Consider the following 27,106-nt stretch of genomic DNA (forward strand, 5'->3'; position numbering starts at 1 on the left):
TCCTTGCTACTTATGTTTTAGAGCTTCCAGAGGTAAGGATTTTATTTTATTTTCAAGGTTTCCCTCTTATAGAGTTTTGTTTCGTTGTTTTGCCTGACAATAATTAGAGCTTTTATTATTAAAATGTAAATCAGTTTGCTGCAGTTGTATTTGTTGTGATAATTTTATTATGGGTTTAGGGTATTGATGGTGGTGCTGATGCTTCTCCTGAAGACCAAGAACGAATTGATAAGGTAAATTTGTTAATAAGTTGTTTTGTTTTGTGTTTTCCAGTTTCAATGATGTAGAAGAGATTTGGCTTTGGGTATTAACAAGGATTTGTGTTTGTTGATATGAATATATAGATGGCAACATTGAGTCCAAAGAAATAGACACTCAAGTCCGATTTATACCACCTCGACATCATATCGATTTTGCGGACTTCAGTGTGTTGTACATTTTGGCTTGCAAATGTAAAAACTATTTTGTTATAAACTTTTATTGCTATTATCTTTTTGTGTTAATGTATTTGTAACAAAACCTTTTTGGTAATTTGCAAAGGTAAAATTTTTTCCCATCTCACATCCCCCACTCTCAGGAACATGTCACAAATTTTTTCGTGTGTTGGTATTGCATTAATAATTTAATAATAAAAAAAAGAGTAAAGCTCAGATTTAACCTTTAAGTATTCTGCAAATTGGATAAGCATCGACAGATTCTCTCATCTGTCTACTATTTGTCTTTTCACTTATGCTCATGGAAGTGGAAGCTATTGATATTTCCAAATTCAGTTAGGTACAAATTTGGTCATATTTCCAACAAGTTGTTTTTGCACGCGTTATATCCGGTTTGTGAATTTTCTATTGGTGTTACCAATTGTTAATTTTTTTTATATGACAAGTCATTGTAGGTTAAGGAGGGAAAGGGTAACCAATCACATCTCACATATTTAATTTTTATTATTCTGAAATTTGGATTTAAAATTATGATCATCTCACATTGTGTGACACCTTTCGCTTCCTACATTCTGAGAATGATTGGTTTTTGAAGTTGAACTTAAGGTCGAGATTATGATCTAGATCGGATGGAGTTGTAAACAATGCCGTTTATGCAAGTTATTGCCAACATGGTAAGTTTCTACTTGACGATATTTTAATGCTTTGGACTAATTTTAACATTCCCGATCTTTGGGGATCGATGGAGTTCGAGACTACGCACATCGGATGTAATTTAACAAATATCGAGCTCATTTGGCCTTCTCATCGTAATGATAGTTTGTTCAAGATGTTGATCAGTCGTCATGAGCTTTTGAAAGGATGGGCATCAGTAGATGGAATTGCCCGTAATGGCTAAAGCTTTGGCATTATCGAAATGTCACCGAAGTTTCTTGGACCCCAAGAGTAATGCTTTAGACATCATACCATCTTTGTTAGCATCGTAATTACCGATGCTAACCGCCTCTCTCCTCGACATTGTTTTGTGCTCTACCGAGTGGTGATAGATTTGTAGTGAAGGTGAGGATCTCGGGATCCTCAGCTGCTAGGATATTCTTTGAACATGCAGTTTTCAAGCTACCAAATCAAGAGGTGCTTCAATATATGAACTTTTCCTTACATGTCTGAATGACTTGAAGACACACAGGATCACTCTGTTTCTTTGTTTCTTTAAGCCCATTATGGAAGCTAAGGCAACAACAATCTGCCTTGACAAAAACTACCGGCCTGTTCGCATTCCTCCAAAGTTACAATCAAAGGTTGTTCAGTATCTTTGTAATGAAGGGCTGATGTGTATCTATATCCGTGGGAGCTATATCTACTGTTACTTACCCCAAGTAAAGACTGTGATGTTGAAGTTTTGTGAAATGCCATTGGCTAACGGAGACATCAGTGGCGTGAAAGGATTAGGTGACATGACAGAAGCCGAGGACGGGGAAGCTGGCAGTAGACTCAAGGCAGCAGACCCATTTCCATAGCGAAGATGCAAATTGAATGGGGAGAAGGAACAGATGGAGCCTGTGGACACATAGTGAGGACGAATCTCTTCAGTTGTTGTCAGAAAGCAACACACTCTTCGCGATGCAGCCCGCACCATACTTGCGAGAGGTGTGTCTAATCTTGTGGCAGTGAAGCCAACACTCAAAAACTCCATGAACATATTCACATAAATCACCCCTCTTGCGACTCCCTTCCTAACTCGGGTCAAGGAACACAACCGTAGTGAAACTTCCTTGGGTCTCTTCTTCTAGCATTTTCACCGGGTGAACAAAAGGACACTCATTCAAATCATGAGAATATGCCCTTGAACAAGGTCGAACCTTGAACGAGAACATCACGAAATTCATCATCACCATAAATGTTGTTCTTAATGTCAGGGAACTTCTGTTTTAAAATTAGTCGAAAGTATTTTGGATTGTAGACAATAGTATTTAATTTCTCTCAAGGATGCATTTTGGACACACTAATTTGACAAACGATTGGGTTACCAACTGAAGAAGTTGGAAGTGTCTGCCTCCTCCAGAAGGGGTGGTGGTGAGGTTCAGTGAGGAGTCCTAGAGTTGGTACTTAGCAAGGCGCCTGTATAAATTGAACATAACCATACTTGATTGTTGGATACAACATTTAAGTTCTTACTGATCTTAGAGAAATTCATTTAGGGATATAAATGTTCAATTTCTTTTGAATATTGGCTTTTGACTCAGTAGCTAAGAATGTACATATATTAGATATTCAAGTAGACTTTCGACTATTGAATTGGTAGCTATCAATGTAGCAGTCCCGGCCAACAAAATCCTAATCTCCAATTTACATCTAATTTGGAATCAAAATTTACTTAAGTATTCTTCACTTTCTTTGATATCGACTATAGATTAACATATCGAGTTGGGATTAGAATATCACTATATTGTCTCTTTTTCTACTACACAACATTAAACGTACTCCTACAAAATTTTGAACTATCAATACTGTTCTTGCAAATTTTATTTTTTACACATTGTTTATGCTATGTGCTAGGAAACTGGGTGAGACCAAGTCAGTGCTCAAGGATCATGTTTTTGCCATGTATAAGCGATGTCCTACAATTACTCCCTACTAAAAGGGAGTTTGTAAACCTAGAAATAAAACTTTTTGCCAAAACCCTTCAAACAAAATATGCAATGAATCATTAGCTATCAATATACATATATTATTTATTCAAATAGACTTTAGGCTTTTGAGTCATTAACTATCTATGTAGCAAGTCCGGCCATAGGTCGGGCCAAATGACTAGTATATATATAAAGATGTGATCAATAGATAGGTGGTGGTCTGCCCAACCCAACTTACTTCTGGGGGAGGGAAACACGAAGAAAACCAAGGCCCAAAATATCGCCTATATATCCGATATATAGCCAATATATATCGTTTTTTTGGTTCACTGATATGGATATATTTCAACCGAATATTGAATTTTTTTTCCGATATATATTGCAATTTCCGATATAACAATATATATCGATTGATATATACGATATATCCAATATAAATTGTTAACTTTGACCGATATTGTTAATTTTGACCAAATATTGTTGACTTTGACTGATATATTGATGATATTTATGATATAATTGGTGATATTTATGATATATCGACATACAAAATAAAATTTTGACTGGTCAACAAAAAAAATAGATATCTCCGATATTTTTGATATATATGATATATATCGGTTTTGGGTATATCGAAATATTCACCGAATTCGATATTTTGGGTCTTGAAGAAAACAGCATAAAAATATTGATATTGCTCAGAAGCAGCAAGATTAATTTGAATATTTCAAACTTTGGTTGTTTTTTCTTTTGGATTAATCCCTAAAAAGGTCGCTCTTAGTATCTCTGATTTATTATTGGTTTTTCCAAAGCGCATTTTCTACATGCATGAAAACTGAAAAGCAATTTACTGATGGTGTTGGATTGATGGCCTGAAGGCCCATGCTGCAGAACAAGTAATGTCATCTCCCTCAATTTGCTTGTTTAAAACTCCAATATGTTCTTCTATACCGTGGGGTGTTTATAGCCAATCTCTAAATGCCATTTCTATTGGTTGTGAATAAAATTATCAATCCCATGCCAATTTTCCACGACACCTGCTAGGCTAGAAATATAGAAGGTAGTGACTTACTACTACTGCATGATCTGCTAGAGGTTTTTACTACTGATGATCCATTAAGAGTTTAACACTATTGACAAAATTGCTTTTGTAACATTGAAAACTCGAAAGTGCAGATAACATCACATGTATAAATTACATTACATACTCAAGGACATGAAACAACAAGGATCTTATGATTTGTATATAAACATTATTTCATTAGATTAACAAATATTGAGTGAATAACAAGATCGTATATTCGTATCATTACAATAAACGTAGTACTCTTCTGAAACTACATATAGCAAGCTTTACAATCAAACACTTGTTCGTCTTGGTCGCTTAGATCCAACCGTTGAGCTATCTTCCTTTTTCTTATTGTTGCATGAGGTCGAGCATAAGGGCCTCCTCTGGACAAACAAGGTTGTTCAACCAAATTTTCCGTACAATCTTATTTTTCAAGCGATTCTGATAACCCAATATTATTCCTTGCCCTCTTTCTCTTCTCGACCATATTTAGCAATTCCATACCCCGCTCTTTCGATTCATCCTTGTTGCACAACAATATAATACCCAAAACGTAGGTGGTTTCTTCGTGTCCAAGTTTTGTGGCTCTTTCTAAGAACTTGAGACCAAATTCGCGTTGATTATTACAGAAGTGTAAGGCTTCAGGATTCCCGCTCTCCTCACAACCGGGTAAGAAGGAATTAAATACTGCCGAAGGTTCCCATTGTACAGCATCAATTCCATCCAATGAAACATTGCGTAGAACATAACTGTTGTTTCCTAACTCATTCAACGTTTTGGAACTTTGTTTCATCTTGCAAAAATCACTTACTCTTTTTCAATGAACAAAAATAATATACAAACAAGTAGAACACGTACTGAGTGAGAATAAGAACTAAGAAGAGGAAACAAAAGATGACTTGAACAGTAACAATTTGGATTCCAATTTCCGTTTACTTGGTTGCCAAATGAGTACAGATGGCGTAACCGTGGGTTTAAGGCCCAAAATAAAGCCCATTTTCTCAATCTCAGCCCAAAGTATATAAAGGACAAGAAAAATGAGAAGCTAAAAATGGCGTTGAAAAGCATCGGTTTTGTAGGTGGAATTAGTAGTTTGGGAACCACTGAATCATCGCTCTCTTTCCGGCGTTCTATCTGCACCGTAAATTTCTCAAACAACAATTTTAACACCCATCATTTACCACTCACCAGACTTAAAGTGTGTACGGCTGCAGTGAAACGAAACCCTAAGCGTCTCAAATACGCCGGCCCACGCTTCAATAAGGTGACACGAGACGTATTATTATTATTATTGTATTTACATATTTATTTACTTGAAAGAAGATATTAATGATTGATGGGTCTGAAAACTTAAGGATGATGGGTTTGTGTACGTGGAAGCTGATCCAAGTGGGAGTGACACGTGGAAGTTGGAACCGGTTATTGAGCTGTTGAAACAAGGTGCTGTGGGCGTTGTTCCTACTGACACTGTGTAAGTGTGTATGGTTTCTCTCTCATTTTAATGTTAAGTGATTAGCCATGTTGTTTGTGGTTGAATGTTTTAGTTGTCCCTTTTTTTCCTTCAATCATTAGGAACTTTTTTGTGGGACGATCATAGATTTAGTTTCACTTCCCAAGAGGGATGGAGGTTTAGGGATTAGGAAAACCCAAACCTTTAATGTGCCATTGTTGAGTATGTGGTTATGGACTTCTTGTCTTGAAAGGGAGAGTTTGTGGAGGAGAGTGATTATGTTGCGCGATGGGAGTTCCCTTTTTGGCTGGGAGAGCGGTCCTGTTCGTATTATGGTTGTGTGTGTGTCGTCCGGGGTTGGATTTGGAGGGCTATGACGGACGTTGTTATTTGCGTCTATAAGAGGGGTATTAGATATAAACAATGCGTGGGTGACAAGATTTTGTATTGGGTGGATCCTTGGTTGGAAATAGAATGGAACAGTGTTTCACATGTCAGAACTGAAATGCCATTTCTGAATACATGGTTATATCTAATGAATCACCGAGGAAGTAGCTTCTCTTATGGTTATATTTATATGTGTTGGCCTAAATCTAACCCTGATTTGTTGGTGTGGCACTTCATTAAGAATGATTTTGTCTCTACCAATTCTCTTTATTTCACCCTTTGTTCTTGGTTCCCACCTACTAGCTGTGTTGTCCCCATCCCATGCTTTCCGGGTCTCAGAATTAGGAGTTCACGAGTTCCTAACAGATTTGTTTTCTGATTTTTTTTTTTTTTTAATTTTTTTATGTTTGGTTTTGTTTCTGTTTGTGTGTGTGTTTATGTGCAGCTCTTGAGCGGATTCTTACAACTAACAATCTTAGAATATGGAACTTAAGTGGTTAGATTAAAAATGCATGTCCTTTGTATTTTAGAAGTGAGGACTCTGTAATATTGAGTTGCCCTTTATGTTTCGATGGGAGTCCATAATGAGATGATCGGGCTAAGAGACTTGTCACTTTATGTTTTTTCATTTCTTTTTCTTTTTCTATATGTGTGTAATGGAGGATTATGTATCTATCTTAAATTATATTAATAAAATTATACTTTTAACCGATTAAAAAAAAAATATTGAGTTGCCGTTTTTCTTGGCGAGTTTCGTATTATTTCTATAGTAAATCCGGGTTCTCTTTGGCAACTCCTAATAGGGTGGATCTCCTTAATCGTTGCCATACATGGCCATTTTCCTCTAGGAGTCGGCAAATTTGGACTATGATACTGTTTGCAATTATGTGGGAGATTTATGATTGGGACGTAATAGAACGCATTAGAGGGTGAAGCATTGGAATTCCAGAGGGTCGTTATAGCTATAAAGGGTCTTCTTTGTCACTGGATAAGGGTGTTCATATGTCTTCGGACTTTCAAAGCATTCATTTTGAGCATTTTGTGTCTTGATGAGAAGATATATAGTTTAGGGATTCTTAATTGGGACGTATGGGGAGTTTTCGCATTTGTGGCTGTATTTTAGTTTTTGATTTTTTTCTTTCTCTTGTACTTGTACTCTTGTAGGTCTTCTGGACCTACTTTTTCTTTCGGTTTAATGAAATACTTCAATTTACCGAGCAAAAAAGAAAGAAAGATCATGTTATGGTCATGTTATCATATTTAGAAACTCTTCCCTCATTCCTTTTGTGTCATTCAGTGGTTGCTTGAAGAATATGCCCTCAAAAAATTTAAAATATTCGGATTCAGGAGTGCTTTCAAACAAAAACAAAACAGAATGTATTGTTATTATTTAACATTTCTAATTCCTTGTTTGGTTGTTTGTGAAAGCGACAAACAGGTATGCAATTGTTTGTGACCTGAGGAATCATTCAGCCATTGAACGTCTCCGCAGGTAAACTGGTATTAGCTTCTTGCACCTACTATAATTTTTCATCATATTGTGATTAGCTTGGAATTTACTAAGGTTGCTTAGCATCTCTAACTGGAACTTTAGGAAGTTGTTTTTTTCCCTGCCTTATGCTATGCTCCATTTGTGATGTAGAGTTACTATGCTTTGTGTTTGCAGAATCAAAGATATTGGAAATTCAAAGGCAAGAAATAATACTGGTTACGTATCTAACTTTCAAGTTGTTAAGGAGAAGCTTTTCCATATGAGATTAGATTTTCTAGAGAAGAGATGATGCTTGGATACATCTTTGTTTTCAAAGGCGAGGCCAAGGCTGCAATTTTTAGTGAAAAATGTTGCAAGTCTGTCAAAGGCATTGCCAAAGGCGGCCCGTGTCGCTACTTGGGAAATCTTGCGACTCATAGGGATACATACCCAGGCCCGTTATTCTAACTTTTGCTTATGTTTATTTGTCCTTTATGCAGCCCCTTTCTGTCTTATGTCAGTCGTTTCGGGAGATAGATACCTACACCTTGGGGTTTCCACGTGGTACTGGTCAAGGTCAAACAAACATCTTCCGAGTGGTTAAGCACTGCTTGCCTGGCCCTGTAAGAAAAATTATGTTAATCCTTTATGTACTTGTCTTCGTATTAGTGAAAACATTTGGACTTCTCTTTGTCAAATTGGCAATATCTCCATAAGCCCAAGCTTGTGGAGAGAGAAAATTTTATGAATATAGAGGTGGCTGGGGGATAGAACATAGGTTCGTGTGCAACACACCTAGAAATGGGTGGAATATTCTTAACACCCTTCTATTACATGTTTAGTGTCAATTCACTTGATGTTGTAGTTGTAGGCTTGTAGCAGTGCGTTTATCGCATAATTTGATGGATTATCTTGGCCTTTCTGTCCATATTTGAAAGATTTTGCGTTGTTTTTTCAGAACATTTTATGGTGCTTAATTATGGATTCTTCACTCCTCTTGGCATCTGCCCACCTCCACCTTTTCGAACAAAAAATGTGATCCTCCTGCGACTGTTTTAGTGTAGGGGGTCCGTGGATAATCTTTATTGAAGAGATGATCTTTGAGTGTCCTTACCCCCTTTGAGTTGAAAACCAAACTGAGCAGAGGGGTTTCGAGCATGATACCGAGATGTTATAAGGTTATCTAGTGCTGATTTCTTTTTAAAAAGGAAAAGATTGTGGTTAATTCTATTAACAAAAGGTGACAGCCCAATGCACATTTGTTTGCGCATCGAGATGCACAACAAGGCAAATCTTGAAGTTGTATCAAAATGTTGCGGATCTTGATGCACAAATTAACGTTGTGCATCTGGCTGTCACCTTGAAAGGTACAGTGGCTGTCACTTGGTAGTTAGTACTACTCCTTTTTGAACATGTATCTGGTTTATATTGGGGAAAGCATATTGTTATTCAAACACTCATCCTAAAAAATGTAGCCGAGATCCAAACAAGAAAATTTCAGAAATCGTGCAACAGAATATTAATATTAGATCTAAATAATTGGGATAGGAGCACACCCTAAGCTAGTAACCACTACATAGATTCCCCGTTGAAAATGTTGAGGCTGAAATTGGATGTGAGTAGAGTAAATTTCCTCTCTGGTCTTGTAAAGAAAGTTCTGCTCAGCATATGTGACTTTTGAGGAGTCTGAACACCTGGCACCATTGTTTGCCTGTTTCTGTTCTATTCTAGTTGTAATGGTCTCAACTTCTGCTCTGTTTGAAGCAAATGTTGCCTTAGATTTCCTCTGAACTCCGTGGTAGAATCTATGAAGTATGAACATCTGACATAAATTTTTTTTTTGAAATAGTACACCTTCATCTTGCCTGCAAGCAAAAATCTGCCAAAACAGTGTTCAAGGTATGGAACTACAACTGCTAAATATACAACAAGGAAGAATGTGGGAGTTCGGATGCCAAATGATGCTATTTGTCAAGCAATACTAAATAAGTTGGAAGCTCCTTTAATATCTACAAGGTTGGTGGGGGGAGTTTGTTCTATTTTTTCTCAAATGTCACATCTAAGCGAGGTAGATTTGTTGGTTTGAACTCTTATATGTTTTCTTTTCTTAGTGCAAAGTGGCCAAATGAAGATGATTGGATGATTGACCCGGTTTTAATAGCTGATATTTACGAACCAGAAGTATGAGTCTTCTCTCATAAATTCTGCTTAAAGCCTGTTGTGAGATATAGTAATTGGTTTTCGTCTTCTAATTTTCTGTACTCACTATTCTTTAGGGTCTTGATTTTGTTGTGGATGGTGGTGTTAGAGTTTCTGAGCCGTCCACAGTAGTTGATACAACTAGAGACCCTCCAACAATCCTCCGACAAGGAAAGGTACAAGTTAATACTAATATGTAGTGTGTGTTCACATGCTCACTGTAATTCCTTGTGATTGGGATCTTCTCTAGCACTGGTTTTCTTGAGATCTTTGACCTGTCAACAGTGAGAGATTGTCACTGATCTCCAGGAATGTCAGGGTGTGGTTATGGCTCAACGAATAGCTTGGTCACTTTTAATTTTTTAAAACCAAGGAATGTAATGGGATTGGAGTTGTATTTACTCAATTTGCGAGATTTACGTGAAAACTACCATCTTCATCTTGAGGATTATTGTTGTTGTGTTTCTCATTGCAGGGACCAAAGCAAGACTGGATGGTAGTAAAAGACAATGAAGACTCTGCGAGAAGCGACAAAGAGACGCTAGAGACTTTAAGAACTCGTGCTGCTTAGGCTCAGTATAGCTTTTAGGTTTTTGTGTGTTGTTGATTTAACAAGTATACATGGGCTGATCCAGGGAAGGGTCCTGAACTTCCATTTTGTGGCCTATAATCTTTTGTACAAAGAGAAAGGAAAAAAAGGTAAAGAAAATCTTGTGTACCCTTGTAATATGTGTTTGGAATAAACTTAGTAAACAAATTATGTTTCTTGATGTGTACTTGTTTCTTCACCTAGTCAGCGGAAAATCCTCATTTTGAGATGTTCTTGTTTGGATGGAGATATGATTAGACAAAACATGCATAGTTAGCCAATTTACCATTATGCTTACTGAATAAATAAATAGATGACTTTTGTTGCTTACGATGGAAATGTGTTTTATTTAGAGTTTTCACTAGACAAACAAGGCGTAGGGAAAATATTAACAGAAATTTCCAGGTCTTGCCAACGAATATTCAGGATTTTTAGACAGTGAACATAGCTGGGATGTTGAACAAGATGGTTCTTCCTTTTTGGTGGAGCTGGACATTCTTTGTTGACCCAATATAAGAAGTCAATTGCAATGACAGGGATAGGCGGATACTCTTGTTGTTGATGAATTTACCCAATTTTTTATGGGACGGGGCTTTTAAGGGTTTGGGATGTTCTTAAAGGACTGGGATTCGGTCCGGTTTTGAGTTTCGTAAAATTTTGCCAAATCTCCCAGCAAATTACAGTTATACAGTATACAGCACGGAAGACCACCAAAGTTTTTTTACACACCTGAGCTGCTGAGCACAAACCCATTTCGAAACATAGGCCACAGGCACTCCCAACAATTGACAGCCACCAGCTTTCTACTTGTATCCAACTCAGCAAAAATCTATAGGTGAAGATGCTGACACTAGATTCTGTGTGCCAAGTGGCAATGCTCTACCCAATAAGAAAACCCTCCTGCTATCCTTTAAGATAATGCGCTTGTGTACATTAACAAGTGCCATAGCTTCTCTAGAATCTAGATTCCAATCAAACACTTTCCAAGCAAACAAAATTTGCTAGAATGGCCTCTCTCTGTGCTTCCTCCGCTCTTGCAGCAGTAGCCATCTCGTCTTCAAGGCAAGTTATTATTTTCTTTAAAATCACAGAAGAAAGAAGTGATACATATATATGCTAACTTTTTAACATGCAATCACAGTTTAATATTTACGTGTTTCAACATGGATGTGGTTTCAGTTCCCAGAAGAGTGGTGGATCTAATTTGGGTGCAACCAAGGCTTCTTTTCTTGTTGGAAGAAAACTTAAACAAACGAAGTTTGTAGCATCTGCAGGACCAAGTACCCTTTCGGTGCGCGCAGCAGCAGCGGAGTCTGATCGACCCCTTTGGTTCCCAGGCAGCACCCCTCCTCCATGGCTTGATGGCAGGTTAACTAGTAATTTAGTACTTCAGCTGCGTGGATTTGTACTTTTCTTCATTCTTGAAATTTCCCATGCAAACATTTTTTTTCTGTATAACTTGGGGCGCGAGTTTGAAGGTAGTATATTTCGAGTTAAGCCATACGATACTAAGTTACTAACCATTTAGTAAGTCTAGAAAATCAAAATAGTCCAGATTAGCTAGGCTTAATTTTTAAAAATTCAGGTTTGCACAATTCCACATGCTAACGTATAATTTGATTTTAATGAATGCAGCCTTCCAGGAGACTTTGGATTTGACCCACTTGGTCTTGGTAAGTCATAGAATGATAGTATCTGTCTATCTGATGAACGCCCAAGCGATGATTATCCGAGTTTCGTATCTTTAATGGACAAAGCCCAAGATACCAATGTTTTGTGGGTCTAAAGTATTTCTGCTTATCATTACTTTTTGGACTGTTACAGGATCTGATCCAGAGACCTTGAGATGGAACGCACAGTCTGAGCTCGTCCACTGCAGATGGGCCATGCTAGGTGCAGCTGGAATTTTCATTCCAGAATTACTAACAAAGTTCGGCGTTCTAAACACCCCTTCTTGGTACAGTGCTGGGGAACAAGAGTACTTCACAGACACAACCACCCTTTTCATAGTTGAGATGATTTTCATTGGCTGGGCCGAGGGTAGACGATGGGCGGACATCATTAAGCCAGGTTGCGTGAACACCGATCCAATCTTCCCTAACAACAAACTCACCGGTACTGATGTTGGATACCCAGGAGGGCTTTGGTTTGATCCATTGGGCTTTGGATCCGGTTCTGCTGAGAAGATCAAGGAGTTGAGGCTAAAGGAAATCAAGAACGGGAGGTTGGCTATGTTGGCTGTAATGGGTGCATGGTTCCAACACATCTACACTGGCACAGGTCCTATTGACAACCTCTTCGCTCACCTTGCTGACCCAGGCCATGCCACCATTTTCCAAGTAAGCGCATGCAATATTTTCTTGCGATTTACACTCTTTTGACTTCTTTACTTTGAAACTGATTTGTGTTGTTCTTTGTTTCAGGCTTTTACCCCAAAGTGAAGAATGCATGGAGGAAAAGTTACTGAGATCCAAATGGGGGGAATTCTTTGTAAATTTTATGTGAGAGATGTGATTTAAGAGCCATGTAGTTCCGACAGGGATGTGATGTTCATGTAGGATCTCAACTTGTACGTTTTATATGTGTTTCTGTAGTGTACAAATACCTTCAGAAGCTTGCATGTTTCTTATATATATTAGTTGCAAAGTTGGAGCTGGTCTTTTGTATCCTTTAGGTCACTATGAACTCGACGACATGGCAACACAATCATTATGTTTCTCGCTCTTTAAATTAGCACTAGTTTTCGAACCCGTCCTACGAACGGGTGCCGTTATATGAAAATATTTTTTTTTCTTATGATTTGAAAAAAACATATATATTTTTTTTCTTTAATGTATGAGTAAAAAAAAGATATTAATATTATATTTATCTATTAACTTTTACTTATGATAGATAAGAGTCAAATGCAAACTAATTTCCCATTAATTATTCTTTGAGGTTAGTTCGTTACATTTGCATCAAGTTTCTCGATTTCTCTTTAATAATTCTTTGAGGTTAGTTCGATAAATTCGTTTCAGTATCTGCTTTCCCGTGATTTTTCGTTATTTATTCTTTGAGGTTGGTTCAATGCAGTTGCATCTAGTTTCCAATTTTCGGTTAATTATTATTTGATATTAGCTCAATGCATTTGCATCAAGTTTCCGTTTCCCTGTTAGTATTTGAGAGTAGTTTAATGCATTTGTATCCGTTTTTTGATTTTCCGTTAATTATCTAAGATAGTGTGTAATACCTACACACCAACTTCTATTGATCCTTATGTAGTATCTTTACAAACATGACATTAAAAAAATTATACATGATTCACTTTATGGGATCATCAAAGTTTATTTAGTTTCCGATTTCGTTAATTATTCTTGAAGTTTATTTTTCAATGCATTTGTATCCAATTTCCGATTCTCCGTGAATTATTCTTTGAAGTTACTTTAATGCATTTGCATACAATTGTTTGTTATGGTGAAATTGATTAGAATTGGTGAAATTGATTAACGATATGATATGATTGGATAAAATCCGAACTAAATTGAAGACTCGACTGAATAAGCGACGCATTTTGCTTGTCCAAGTAAGTTAATGCATCTAAGCTCTTTCAATAATATATTGTTTGCTTTGTGTTGCTCTAAATTAAAATTTGTTTTTGATTAGAAGTTGGTTTCTACGTATTAATGTTTTGGATTAAAAATTGGTTTATGTCATTTTGTCTACTATAATATTGTTTAGCCTATTTTTTTATATATAGATTACAAAGTTGATAGACACTTTATGAAATGTCCGTGTAAGATAATACATTCTTGTGATATACATAGTACATATATATAATTAATGGCTCTGAGATTCTATTTGATGCACTGTTAAGCTGTTGATTACTTCAAATTTCAAAAGCAAATCTACACGAAACTTTGGCATACACTTTTCAAGACTTGAGCATTTCTATGTCTTGAATCCGAACCTACCTATGCAATGCATAAAAAGTTGCTAGTACAATTATCATGTCATATTTGCTATCGAAGCAAAAGTAATCTAAAAGTAATTTAGTGAACTATCAAGTTATACATTTTTTTTATACACACACACACTCAAGAAGGATTTTAAACTCGAAACATTAGTTCCAGGACTGAATTTCTTTAACTCACCTCCTACTGTAATATACTTACCCACTTTGGTTAGACTGAAATCAGAAGAACCACGAAAGACGTATATAGGTTCTTCAGATATCACGATAGTTAAGGCCCGATTAAACATGTTGATTTGTTAATTCCTTTGATTTGTATTTGTGTTTAATTTTTCTGCTTGTAAACTTTCAGCCCCTAAGCCAGCTTTACATGTTGTTTTGTACTAATGTAAAATATCAAAACAAACCTTAATCCAAAAAATATAATTTTGATTTCGTACCCTGTGTTTTCCTCCTCCATCTACATCCAAAAAATTTAATATGGATATGTTATCTTTGCTTGGCATTGTTATCAAACACATTGCAGCTGAGTGTTCTACCAAGTCATTGTGCTGGAATTGTTGTGAGCCTGACCACATGGGCAGTGACTTACAAAATGAGGTGATATGCCATACTTTCGGTAAAATTTGGTCACATTCTTGAGATTCATTAGCGACCTCAAGGTTTGCAACAACTGCTATAAGACTGGCCATATAGGTGTTCACTGCACAAATGATAATGTATACAACAATTGCAGGAATACTGGCCACCTGGGTCTTGACTGTCCGAATGAGTCATGTGGCTAGGCAGTGCCCAAAATCTGAATATGCCCAAAATCTAGATATTAATTTTATTGGTGTTTTTTGTTGACGTAGTACTGGTAGATCTTCTTGGTTGTGCTGGACACTTGGAAGAAGCCTTAAACCTTGTAGCGATGATACCTATTGAGGCGTGTGGGGAGCACTCTTTGTTGCTAATCGGATCCATTGAAATCCTGATTAGAGAAAAAAGAGTCAGAAAGAACCCTGGTTGCAGCTTGATGGAAGTAAAGGATGAGATTATACATGAGTTATTTGCTGGTGACATTACGCACCCAAAGTCAAAAGAGATGAAGGAAGCATTGGATGATCTTTTACAGACATCATTTGGACTATTTAGTACGAACCTCAGAGTGTGTGAGGATTTCCACACTGTGATGTGTGGTGCGTTTATGATTATGAGGAGAGAGATTGTTGAGGGATAACATTATGTTTCACCATTTTCATAATCGATTGTGCCACTATCTCATTAATATTTGGAAGACACTTTCTAGTATTTATATTGTTGAATGTTCAAGGCATCCACTTATTTACAATTACTCACTTCTTTTAGAAGGTCAGCAAACGAAACAATGCTATGATATGAATACCTAATCCAAAGGTGACAAATGACTTATATTTTTTTTGATATCGAACACAATATAACTTGAAGTAGTAGAATTGTAAAAGTGAGCGTGCTTATATTATAAATTTAAACTAAAAATTAACTGACTCTATAGTGACAAACTTTCATAAATAAGAAGCGTTAAACCTTGGCCATTAAAAAAATACTATGTGACCAACATAATAAAGTTTTGGTATTAAAGTACTAATCCTCATGGTTTTCTTTTCTTTATTATGGAACTCTCAATGCCTTTCATTCCTTTAATTTTTTCTTCGAGATAATATATTTTATCTTTGTTGTGTTTATCATCAACTAAACAATCTAGCATAATATTTTTGAGGATGTCGAGTTGATTCTGTTTCTCTTCAACTTCTATTCTTTTCTTCATAAGTTCTTTGAAATTGAAGTCTTCAATTTCCATATCACGTTCATCCTTTATAAACTGTATTGCGTGAAAAGCTGCTGAATCTTCTGCTTTTGCAACAGAATATGTTGGGCTTCCATCAATTTCTTTAACTATGACGTCTTCACTGTTAAAGAATAAGTCTTTTGGTAACTTTAATGTCACAGTGCTTTTGAATCGTCCGCTCTCTAATTCTGTGTTGTAGACTGGATCTTGTTGAATGTTAAGTCCTGCTTCTAGAATTTCCTTTAGCATTTTTTTTACATAAGATGTAATTTTCATACTCCATTATCTGCAATATACATAATAAAATGAAGTCAATAAACAATTGTAAATAATAGAGAAGAGGAAGAAAATAGGCTACCTGGTTTTTCGATATGTGTAGTTAATTTTTTTTTTTTAGGTTAATAGATTATGTTTTACTAAGTGATTGGAAGTTCAATTTTCATAGGTTTTTAGTTTTGTATTTGTCTTAAATTTTGATATTTTGGAACAGTGGGCTTCTCCTTTTTTGCAACCTCCACTTTATCAGGAGCATGGATTATGACACGTGTCGGGTATTTTAAAATTTGGATTTTGAATTTTATAGTGTGGGCACGTGCAAAACGTGTGAGGGTCGTTGTTGCATTTTGAAAGGGCATAACACCATACACACCACAATAGACGGTCAAACTTGGTAAATGAATCGTTAACTAACGATAGAGTTACCTAAAGCTAAGAAACGTAAAACTTTGGGTCCAATGCAAATACCCATATTATTGGGACGACCTAAAACTAAATAACCTTATTTTAACACATAATTACAGGTACGTAAAAAAAAATTAAAAAAAGGCCTATATTAATATTTCCCCTTTCTCGCTTTTGGTGGGTGACAAAGAATGGCGATTAGCGGTTTTAAGTTTTGTTTTACTATTACTGTTGGGCTTGGGCCCAACAAATTATAGCTTACGTTTTAAGCGGGTCAGTATCAATTCAAATTTGAATTTGTACCTCTTTTTCCCACGCATCTTCCTTCCAAACTAAATTGATTATAGTTGTTATTATACACTCAAACGCAGCCACAATAGACCCCCCATTGCTCTTGTTACATTAGCTCTCATTATATTTTTCCAAAAGAAGTAAAGATGGTCAGCTTCTTCATCTTCCTTTAGATTTTGGTAATGCGGTGTTTTATTCTTAGCATCGAGTAATGAGTGCAGCTCCAAAGAAAGCTGTTCATGTTACATTTAACAGGAACTATGTGCCCACATGGGGTTTTGATCAAATTAAGTACTTCAATGGTGGTAATGAGATTCAGCTCCTCGTTGACAAATACACTATGTAAGTGGTTCTGTTCACCAAAAGTTCTTGTTCACTTAATCACTTGGGAAGTATTCCAAATTTCTTATATTTACGCAAATGTGCGAAATGATGTTCAAACTATCACCTCAAAACTCAAAGCATGATGAGTTAGATTTTGTGTTCTTGGGGAAACGGGGATGGGCCATACTACATTTTATAGGCGAATGTCTTCACAGAGGAAAGGGAGATTCCCCGATGTAGTCTACTTAAGAAAGGTTTCACAATGCATGATTTCACAGTTAGTATCTTTTTTCGCATTATTAATTTGCTTTATTGATTATAATTTCTTAATTAGTGTTTAATTTGCATTGTATGTTCTAGAAAAGTATATAATTGAGTAATGTTGAGCATTCTTTTTTTGGCCTCAGTTATTTGACCGGTACACTTGTTAGAATGTTTTGTTGAATTGTCGCAGCTTGTGGTTGTGTAATATACTTGTATATTATGTTATGTCAACAAAATGCAAATGATTGGAAAATAGAGTTGCATTATTGTTGTTAGAAACACTTTGAGAAAGGGTTGCCATTAGGGAATGGTTTCGGTTTGAGTGTGGCGATCTTTGCCGTTCGTGGTATGAAAGATCAATGAGATTTTTGGTGGGAGAGTGGTTTGGGGTCGAGTCGGCCAGCGAGTCTTTCTTTGCAGCCTTTTTCCGTTAATGAGATTTTTGGTGGAAGAGTGGTTTGGGGTCTAGTGGGGTGAGTCTTTAGCTTGTGAATGAGATTTTTTGGTTGGAGAGATTTTTGGTGGGAGGTTAACTGCTCCTGATCTTGTTCATCTTTGGGTTGGATTGAAAGCGTCGGTTTTGGGTTATCATACTCATGTTCCAGTATTTTCGGTTTCACCTACTACTACTAATCAAGTCAATAATATCGATAATATTGGTGGTGGGTTGGGTGGTGGTCCCACTCATTAGATATCGAGGGGTTGATGATGGCTCTTTGCAGCGAGACCTTCTTCAATACCCGTGAGTTTCGTTTTAGGAGATTGATTGAAGCAAATCGTAGACTAAGGGTTAGGAGGTATAGGTCTAGGGTTCCTTATGGGGTGGAGTATGACTCGAGTGCAACATTTTCATCTGCAGCAAGCGATCCGGGTGTTACGTAGTGGTGGTGGTACTATAGTTTCGAGGGGTTGAATGAAATGGATGGTGTGTCCCCAAAAGATAGCCTTGGCGTTGTGGTTGAGGATTTAGGACAGGATGGAAAGGAGCAAGGGAATGGAATGGCTAATTTTGATTGCAATGTGTGTTTTAGATGTGGCTTAGGAACCGGTTGTTACTTCATGTGGTCATTTGTTCTCACGGGCCGTGTTTATATCGATGGTTGCATATTCACTTTGATCATAGGAGTGCCCCGTGGTGTAAAGGGAGGTAACTGAAGCTGATATTACACCCATCTATGGGCGGGGCAATTCGAAAAAGGAAAGTGGAAGAGAGGGAAAGAGGTTGATTCGGTTTGTAGATACCCCAAGACCTCGTGGTCGTAGGTCGGAAGGTTTAAAGACAGCCAGATAAGCGGACCGCTTTCTAATGAGACCGAGGGAAGACTTAGGTTCATGAAGAAATTATGTATCTATGATTGCAAAGACCGACTTAGGGGTTATACATATGGGGTAGGCTAACACCGATGAGCAAAAGGTTTTGTTTGAGATGACCTTAGGTTGATTCAAGCCAAAACAGGTTCTTAATGTTATCAAAAGAAAATTCTGAACGATTCTCAGATATGTCCTAAAATAAATATTTCATTAAGTTATGATGAACTATAGATAATTCAAATTGAAAAAATAAAAACATAAATTTGATGGATCTAACATCGCGGTAATCCTCATCCAATATAGAATTGACGAAAAAACACTTCACGTTAATCCTCATCCAAATCGATGAATTATTTGGGATGCTTAGGTAGTCCATATCCCAATTTGGTCCTCCTATAAGCAATGCTTCATTTATTGACTTCAAATAGGCATTTTCTTTTCTCAAGTTTTCAATATCTTGATGAAGTTGTTTTCTCTAGTATTTGCTTCATGCGACTTTCACGTTTAGTAATGACTTCTTTATGGTTGGCGCCTAAAATCTCAAATTTGTATATCTCGTTGTAGTAAGCGATAAGCGTTTCCTGCAGCCGCATTTTCTGAGTCCACTTTCTTAGTTTGATACGTCCCCGAAATAATTGCCTTATAGGATAATTCGATTTTTGAAGATTTCTCTCATTATCGGCAAATCTATTATGACATCACAGAAGTATCGGGTTGTTTTTCAATCTTTGATATGTAAACTGGTTCTCCCTGAATTTTTCCTTGATTAGAATTTCTCTCAACGCTGTCTTGAGTGAAATTTTGTGTTTGGTTTCATACTCCATGAGCTGCATTTTAAAAATTACATTAGTTTATATTATCGAGAAATATCTGATCTCACCATTGTCGGGGCATATTGTAATTTGGTATTTTTAGAAGATGTAAATTTTAGGTTTTGTTTTATTGATGGATCTTTTCTTTATTCAGAGGGCTTTGTGGGAGGATACCAAATGTGTGTCAAAGTGGGCTATAGTGAATAAGTGCAAGTATATATATACCACTAAACTTGGTTCCAGCATTACATAATTTTGATATAAAAACATGCATTTTGTTATACTCTATTTACACATATATACTATACCGTACCTTATACACACACACACCTTTCCCCTTTGAAATTAATTTTTAAGCATATGGATGATTTGAAAGTTGATATGTTCTCCTTTGGTCTGCTTTTATATTTCATATAATTTCATCAAAAATTGTCGTGTTGGATTGATTAACTCAATAGCTTCAACTCGAGACTTGTCTATCCCACAGTCCCACTGATTTCACAATATTGAGAAGCTTACTTTTTAATCAAAACTCTAATTAATGAGCTTCATAGTATCTCCTCCTTCTGGATTGAATCCCGTATAATAGAATCGGAGGCCCGCCTAGTTATGCCTCTAAATCTCTTTGGTTCTGAGACTCCTAATATAAGTATGATTTACCCTATCGGCCGGTGCCTTTAGGTAAGGATAGCTGAAAAAGAAAGTGATTACTCTTTCAGCCTGTGGCGCCTATACTCTAAGCGTAGTGATCGGTCCTGCTCATGGTAACATGAAATCCAGAGATGACTAAGAAGCTGTACCGATGGACGCAGAAAGAACTACAGAAGTCTAGTCTAGCTAAGAGCACTAAGCCCATCAAATGCGGTCCTCCCTGGCTTATATTCATAGGTGTTGGGAACTTTACTTCCTTAAGAGGGGGGCTCATGTGACATACCGGAACATCTTTCTTTGAGTATCGAATTCGTCCATGAGTGAAGGATCAATCTCAGGAGATCCGTCCCCACGCGAACAGTTAATAGTGAGTGGTTGTTACACTAATACAGGTCTTAAGTTTAATATAGTTCAATATAATTTTGAATTAAAAAATGCTAATATCTCATGTGTTTAAACTTTAATATTATCATCAGTTGAATCATAAAAAGAAATACTTGAAAAGAAATTGTTTACCTTATCGATTTTGTTAACTTTTTCTGAAGCCTTGATTGAATATCTTCTATTGCGTGCAATGAAAAAAAGAAAAAAAACTCAGTTATATATGTAAAACTAATGTAAATTAGACTAAAAGAAAAAACTGAAAGTTTACCTTTGTTTTTTGTTTTGTGTTAGGAGGATCGTGGGTTTTTTTTTTTTTTTTATATATAGGTTTGTTTAGGTTTTATTATGTTATTAGAAGTTTAGTATTAATAGGATTCTTATTAGATATGTTTGTTTAGGAAGTTAAGTATAAATAGGATTCTTTTAGACCGTATACTTCCTTGCTAGTTCAGGATATCTTACTCAGGCAGTGAAGTTCGATTACAATAATGAATCCAAAGTCAAGATGCTTCTTGAAGTAGGATCCAGCTCCACAAATTGGGCCCGTGAAATACACCCATCACCCTTTATAACTAATCAATAGGTACGATGTTCTTTGTGAGTTGAGTTGAGCCTAGTAAACCCTTGCCGCATCGCGTAGAACATGGGAAAGTATATGAAACAAATATCTCGGTGAGTAAAGAGAGCTAATGGGAATTTGAAGAGAACTTACTTCCATCTTGGAAACGGGAGATGAAAATTATTGATTTCGATATTTTCTCCCGATTCATCGGCGACCTGAAATTGGTCCGTCGGGAGAATATCGTTGGTCATGATTCATTTAAGTAGTATTGGATTCGCGATAAGCAGTCGATTCAATTCTTGCGACTTGGACTTGAGAAAATCCTCTATAGTGACATACACCAATGCCGCCCCAAGCTCCTCGGCGGATTCATCGACGCACCAAATTGGTCTGTCAGAGAATATACATTGGTCATGATTTCATTTAAGTAGTATTTGATTCGCATAAGCGTTAGTATTCAATTCCTCGCGACTTGGACTTGAGAAAATCCTCTATAGTGACATACACCAATGCGGCCCCAAGCTCCTTGCCGATTCATCGACCTTTTGGGAAATTGGTCATCGGGGAGAATATACATTGGTCATGATTTCATTTAAGTAGTATTTGATTCAAGATAAGTAGTCGATGATTCAATTCCTGCGACTTGGACTTGAGAAAAAAAACCACTATTGTAGATTGTAACTGTGAAAGTATATGATCAACGGAGGATAATTAAATGTTTTAGAGTTATCGACTTATTGCCATTGAGGTTCCTTGTCTTTTTTGGTTGTATATTTTAATTCTGAAAGTAAAGTATGGAAGACGGATATAGTTAAAACGTTCCCTAATTTTTTTTTTATATTTATTTCTTTCCTGGTTATGCTTTTCAACCTTCCAGAACGTTTTGCTAGCCTCTGTCCCTTTTTTCTGCTAGCATTTGTGCGATATAAGTTGATACCAAGAGTATCAAATAAAGGTGGGGATGACTTTAACTTGAAATTTTGGGATTCATCTGAGAGTAAGCTTTTGGCATCTAAAAGACGAAGTATGATGAACGACTCTTATGTTCCTTTGCGTTCTGTAGTCTAAAAAATGTTCTTCTTCAATATTGTGGGCATGTTCAACATAGTATAGTTTTGTCCGGTGAAGAGAAATCCATTATCCATGACTTTGTTTGACATTTTTTCAGTGAATAACAAATAAAAGTTTAACACCGGATAGTTAAAAACTCATTTGGTATTTTTTTCAAATAACCCCACCTTTGTATAGTCTTAGTCCCTAGAGTGTCTTACGTCCTTTTCATATGAGAAATCTAAGGATTTCACAATGTTTAAGCGATAGAGAAGAATGTCGGACACCGCTTAGAGTTGGTTGAATTTGTTGATTTTACTCACACTTATCCAATGTGTCCGGAAGATACCTCACGCTCATATTGCACAAAAACAAAGGTAACTGGGAGTTTCTCGTTTAAGCCTAGTTTATCAAATAAAAGTGAGATAGAGTAAAATCCTCCAGACTTATTCTGCGGATTCACTGATTTATACTTTATACCCTTTCCATTCTTTTCTTGTTTAGCAATCATACTCATTCTCTGATTTCTACTGAAAAAAGATAAAATAAAAAAAATCATACATCGAGCTCTAACATGAGTGTTCTCATTCCATCCCCGTATTTTGCTTGCTTTAGTTTTCGCATAGAAAATGCAAATCATACTTGTTATCTTTATTGCCTTAGCTTAGAAACCCGTGAGGATGCAACATAGGCAATGTTGGATATGCAGAAAATGTATAATGAAAAAGTGGTAATCATCCTCTGTCCTAGAAAATAAATTAAAATTTATCATCTATTCCAAACTTTTTGCCTTGGTTTGTTAACATGTTTATGTGGAAAATTGAATGGAAAGTTATTCCATACCACAATCATTCTTGACATGATATATCTGACATAGGTCTTTTTATTCTCATTGTAACAATCATGTATCACCTAACTTTTCCAGGTCTTCTAATAGTTCAATAGGTTATTTCCTAAGAAGTTTTAATGTTGTCTCATGAAAATGTGCAACCAGTTAGATTTAGTCGCCATTTTGCAATGGAGAAAATATTTCCTTCATGACGGTGTAGTGATGCAATACATTGGTAGAGAAGAGTTGAAGAAGGCGAGGGATTAATAGGGTGCATGCCCATGGCAACTCTTGACTCGGAGGAAAATATGGGTCCGCCGGTGAAGCTGTATAATATTTTGCGTGACGTCGACTATTTTGAGGATCAGTTCATATATTTCATGCCGAGGTGATTTTGGGAGCTCTTTTCATCATTATTAATGAAACTTAGTAGTGTTCAATTGCCGTAGATTTCCATGAATATAGAGAGGAAACCGATGTTGGCACAGGTGATCACTTGGTTGAATAGTTGAGGTATATGTTGGCCATACAGATTGAAATGGTGGGTTGAATATAAATATGTTAATTCCCATATAAGTAGAATTAAATGCGTGTTAGATTGGGAATATTGAAAGGCATTGAAGGCTCAATAAATTCGATGGTGATGATATGACCCATTCATTAGGCAATGGATATGACCCATTGAAACCGGTATGATATGTCTCAAGTTTATCGCGAACAAAACCTAACAATTTAATATTGAAATATGATTTAACCAAAAAATCTTTAAAAAGATTGACGATGAGAGAAAAACCAGTTTTAATTGCCAAACTCATGTTGGAGATCAAGGAAGAAGATAGCAGAAGATGTGCTAGCTACGCATAGTGTTAGCGAGAGATAGAAATCAATTATTCAGTTTTTCATCCTTGGTTTTTTTGTTGGGGGTTTAGAGAAAGCAGAAAGAACATCTTTTTTTAACCGTGGGTTTTTATTGGGAGTTGGGGTTTAACTTATATATATATATATATATATATCCTAAATTGTCGTGAGTAAAAAACTGACGTGGGCACCCTGAGAGAGCTCGAAACGGGACTGCTACTTGCTAAGACAAATCCCCATCATCCTTTCTATGGTTCACGTAGTTCTATCTATAAGAAATACTTTTGAAATCATTAAGCAGCATAATAACTGGAACCTTTGACATGGCCTGACAATCTAGCCCTTTGATAAATTATATAAGGGAGACTCATAATGTTTAAAAACTAATAGGGGTACATGGCTTCTATTTCATATTAATCACAACTTCACAATATATATAATTGGATTCATCAATCGGCCTACAATAATTAGAGCTTTTATTATTAAAATGTAAATCAGTTTGCTGCAGTTGTATTTGTTGTGATAATTTTATTATGGGTTTAGGGTATTGATGGTGGTGCTGATGCTTCTCCTGAAGACCAAGAACGAATTGATAAGGTAAATTTGTTAATAAGTTGTTTTGTTTTGTGTTTTCCAGTTTCAATGATGTAGAAGAGATTTGGCTTTGGGTATTAACAAGGATTTGTGTTTGTTGATATGAATATATAGATGGCAACATTGAGTCCAGTGAAATAGACACTCAAGTCTGATTTATACCACCTCGACATCATATCGATTTTGCAGACTCAGGTGTGTTGTACATTTTGGCTTGCAAATGTAAAAACTATTTTGTTATAAACTTTTATTGCTATTATCTTTTGTGTTAATGTATTTGTAACAAAACCTTTTTGGTAATTTGCAAAGGTAAAATTTTTTCCATCTCACATCCCCACACTCAGAACATGTCACAAATTTTTAGGTGTGTTGGTATTGCATTAATAATTTAATAATAAAAAAAAGAGTAAAGCTCAGATTTAACCTTTAAGTATTCTGCAAATTGGATAAGCATCGACAGATTCTCTCATCTGTCTACTATTTGTCTTTTCACTTATGCTCATGGAAGTGGAAGCTATTGATATTTCCAAATTCAGTTAGGTACAAATTTGGTCATATTTCCAACAAGTTGTTTTTGCACGCGTTATATCCGGTTTGTGAATTTTCTATTGGTGTTACCAATTGTTAATTTTTTTTATATGACAAGTCATTGTAGGTTAAGGAGGGAAAGGGTAACCAATCACATCTCACATATTTAATTTTTATATTATTCTGAAATTTGGATTTAAAATTATGATCATCTCACATTGTGTGACACCTTTCGTTTCCTACATTACAGAATGATTGGTTTTTTTGAAGTTGAACTTAAGGTCAGAGATTATGATCTAGATCAGTATGGAGTTGTAAACAATGCTGTTTATGCAAGTTATTGCCAACATGGTAAGTTTCTACTTGACAGATATTTTAATGCTTTGGACTAATTTTAACATTCCCGATCTTTGGGTGATCAGATGGTTCAGAGACTACTGACATCGGATGTAATTTAACAGTCACTGAGCTCATTTGGCCTTCTCATCGTGTAATGATAGTTTGTTCAAGATGTTGATCGTCACGTCATGAGCTGTTTGAAAGGATGGGCATCAGTAGCGAGATGGAATTGCCCGTAATGGCGAAACTTTGGCATTATCGAAATGTCACCAAGTTTCTTGGACCCTTAAGAGTAATGCTTTAGACATCATACCATCTTTGTTAGCATCGTAATTACTGATGCTAACTGTCTCTCTGACATTGTTTTGTGCTCTACCAGAGTGGTGATAGATTTGTAGTGAAGGTGAGGATCTCGGGATCCTCAGCTGCTAGGATATTCTTTGAACATGCAGTTTTCAAGCTACCAAATCAAGAGGTGCTTCAATATATGAACTTTTCCTTACATGTCGAATGACTTGAAGACACACAGATCACTCTGTTTCTTTGTTTCTTTAAGCCCATTATGGAAGCTAAGGCAACAACAATCTGCCTTGACAAAAACTACCGGCCTGTTCGCATTCCTCCAAAGTTACAATCAAAGGTTGTTCAGTATCTTCGTAATGAAGGGCTGATGTGTATCTATATCCGTGGGAGCTATATCTCTACTGTTACTTACCCCAAGTAAAGACTGTGATGTTGAAGTTTTGTGAAATGCCATTGGCTAACGGAACATCGATGGCGTGAAAGGATTAGGTGACATGACGAAGCCGAGGACGGAAGCCGATGGGCTTCAAAGGCGCAGCCATTTCCATAGCGAAGATGCAAATTTGAATGGGGAGAAGGAACGATTGGAGCTGTGGACACATAGTGAGGACGAATCTCTTCGGTTAGGTGCAAAGCAACACTCTTAGCATGCAGCCCGCACCATACTTGCAGAGGGTGTGTCTAATCTTGTGCGGTGAAGCCAACACTCAAAAACTCCATGAACATATTCACATAAATCACCCTCTTGCGCTCCCTTCCGGAACTCGGTCAAGGAACACAACTGAAGTGAAACTTCCTTGGGTCTCTTCTTCTAGCATTTTCACCCGGGTGAACAAAAGGACACTCCGTCCAGTCATGAGAATATGCCCTTGAACAAGGTCGAACCTTGAACGAGAACATACGAAATTCATCAGTTGTATAAATGTTGTTCTTAATGTCAGGGAACTTCTGTTTTAAAATTAGTCGAAAGTATTTTGGATTGTAGACAATAGTATTTAATTTCTCTCAAGGATGCATTTTGGACACACTAATCTGACAAACGATTGGGTTACCAACCAAGAAGTTGGAAGTGTAATGCGCCTCCTCGAGTAAGGGGTGGTGGTGAGGTTCAGTGAGGAGTCCTAGAGTTGGTACTTAGCAAGGCGCCTGTATAAATTGAACATAACCATACTTGATTGTTGGATACAACATTTAAGTTCTTACTGATCTTAGAGAAATTCATTTAGGGATATAAATGTTCAATTTCTTTTGAATATTGGCTTTTGACTTTCAGTAGCTAAGAATGTACATATATTAGATATTCAAGTAGACTTCGACTATTGAATTGGGTAGCTATC

The 27,106-nt window shown here is 36.5% G+C and overlaps 2 protein-coding genes and 1 pseudogene across 3 annotated transcripts; all 3 read left to right on the forward strand.

Annotated features, from left to right (window-relative positions):
* The first annotated feature begins 5,122 nt into the window (after positions 1 to 5,122).
* On the forward strand, positions 5,123 to 10,410 carry LOC147496756 (uncharacterized). Of its 2 annotated transcripts, XM_086559648.1 has the most exons (9): positions 5,123 to 5,397; positions 5,489 to 5,604; positions 7,409 to 7,462; positions 7,637 to 7,661; positions 7,942 to 8,064; positions 9,291 to 9,457; positions 9,553 to 9,622; positions 9,718 to 9,816; positions 10,116 to 10,410. In XM_086559648.1, the coding sequence occupies exons 1-9, from the start codon at positions 5,185 to 5,187 to the stop codon at positions 10,209 to 10,211; spliced, it is 963 nt and encodes a 320-aa protein (XP_086415774.1). In that variant the 5' UTR covers positions 5,123 to 5,184; the 3' UTR covers positions 10,212 to 10,410. The 2 variants fall into 2 exon arrangements, with proteins under 2 accessions (XP_086415774.1, XP_086415775.1); XM_086559649.1 differs by lacking the exon at positions 7,942 to 8,064 and having other exon boundaries at positions 5,157 to 5,397.
* Positions 10,411 to 11,132: 722 nt separating this feature from the next.
* On the forward strand, positions 11,133 to 12,875 carry LHCA2 (photosystem I light harvesting complex protein). Its single transcript, XM_086559650.1, has 5 exons — positions 11,133 to 11,291; positions 11,409 to 11,597; positions 11,865 to 11,902; positions 12,054 to 12,568; positions 12,653 to 12,875. The coding sequence occupies exons 1-5, from the start codon at positions 11,236 to 11,238 to the stop codon at positions 12,668 to 12,670; spliced, it is 816 nt and encodes a 271-aa protein (XP_086415776.1). The 5' UTR covers positions 11,133 to 11,235; the 3' UTR covers positions 12,671 to 12,875.
* A 12,503-nt stretch (positions 12,876 to 25,378) lies between these two features.
* Positions 25,379 to 26,190, forward strand: LOC147496758 (acyl-acyl carrier protein thioesterase TE3, chloroplastic-like; annotated as a pseudogene).
* Positions 26,191 to 27,106: the final 916 nt, after the last annotated feature.

This window comes from Coptis chinensis, chromosome 5, assembly GCF_015680905.1.
Source record: "Coptis chinensis isolate HL-2020 chromosome 5, ASM1568090v1, whole genome shotgun sequence".
Taxonomy (NCBI): domain Eukaryota; kingdom Viridiplantae; phylum Streptophyta; class Magnoliopsida; order Ranunculales; family Ranunculaceae; genus Coptis; species Coptis chinensis.

Coding starts and splice junctions, on each gene's coding strand:
- LOC147496756 (XM_086559648.1), top strand. CDS start 5,185: ATGGCGTTGAAAAGCATCGGTTTTGTAGGTGGAATTAGTAGTTTGGGA. Junction 5,605..7,408: donor GTTGTTCCTACTGACACTGT/GTAAGTGTGTAT, acceptor AGCGACAAACAG/GTATGCAATTGTTTGTGACC. Junction 7,662..7,941: donor AAGATATTGGAAATTCAAAG/GCAAGAAATAAT, acceptor TCCTTTATGCAG/CCCCTTTCTGTCTTATGTCA.
- LHCA2 (XM_086559650.1), top strand. CDS start 11,236: ATGGCCTCTCTCTGTGCTTCCTCCGCTCTTGCAGCAGTAGCCATCTCG. Junction 11,292..11,408: donor GTAGCCATCTCGTCTTCAAG/GCAAGTTATTAT, acceptor ATGTGGTTTCAG/TTCCCAGAAGAGTGGTGGAT. Junction 11,903..12,053: donor ATTTGACCCACTTGGTCTTG/GTAAGTCATAGA, acceptor GGACTGTTACAG/GATCTGATCCAGAGACCTTG.